This window comes from Arachis hypogaea, chromosome 13, assembly GCF_003086295.3.
Source record: "Arachis hypogaea cultivar Tifrunner chromosome 13, arahy.Tifrunner.gnm2.J5K5, whole genome shotgun sequence".
Taxonomy (NCBI): domain Eukaryota; kingdom Viridiplantae; phylum Streptophyta; class Magnoliopsida; order Fabales; family Fabaceae; genus Arachis; species Arachis hypogaea.
In genome coordinates, this window is record NC_092048.1 from 131,809,179 (window position 1) to 131,810,085 (window position 907).

The window sequence follows — 907 nt, forward strand, 5'->3', positions numbered from 1 at the left end:
AATATGCATACTCCTCCAGGGGCTTTACCTGCTTATGTGATCATTTTATTTTGGATACACACATTTTTTTTGCAGGGGGAGGGTATGATTTTAAGATGAGCAGGATTATTTACTGCTATTTTTTTCTGCCTCTTTTTTTTTTAGGCAAAGAAAAGGAAGGTACCCATAACTTTCTTGCCCTATTTATGCTCGACTCTTTTTAGGAGCTTGGAGGGTGGGACACTTCACTTTTTTGGAACTATTTTGTACTGTAAATTTCTTAAGATGCATCACTCGCATTTTTTGAGTGTATGATTGCTAAAGCAGTTTTCTCATGTATTGAAGGATGCTTGTAGAATAATATAACATAAACATTGGCTCTTGATAAAGAAGCCTTTTAGAATTGAAATTTGAATTACTAAAGCTGAAATTAGGCATAGTATTTCTTGACATACTTGAAATTGATGGGGCCAGTGGTTGTTCCATGATCTGGGTCCAGTAGGATACAGTGTCCGTTGGGGTGTACTTCAGAAACAATGTAAGGACCCTCCCATTTGGGAGCCCATTTTGGCAAAGACATCTTTCTCATTACTGCGTCTACTGATTTTAGCACCAGATCACCCTCTAGGAACACCCTGGGCTGAACATGCTTGTCGTAAGCTAACGCTAGTCTCCGGTGGTATTCCTCCATCTTGCTTCCCACAACTTCTCTTTTTTCTTCCAATTCTTGCAACTCAGCTTCACGATCCCTTGCCTCGTCTAACAACATCCTGGCGGTGGGCACTTCAATCTCTGTTGGCAGTACAGCTTCAACCCCATAAACCAACGAGAAGGGAGTTACTCCGGTTGTTCCATGTCTGGTTGTTCTGTAAGCCCAAAGAGCAAGTGGTAGGTATTCACTCCAATCTTTATGAGCATCGGTCACCAT

The 907-nt window shown here is 41.2% G+C and overlaps 1 protein-coding gene across 1 annotated transcript; it reads right to left on the reverse strand.

Annotated features, from left to right (window-relative positions):
• Positions 1-409: 409 nt before the first annotated feature.
• LOC140177740 (uncharacterized) lies at positions 410-907 on the reverse strand. The gene has a single exon (XM_072210897.1). The coding sequence runs from the start codon at positions 905-907 to the stop codon at positions 410-412; it is 498 nt and encodes a 165-aa protein (XP_072066998.1).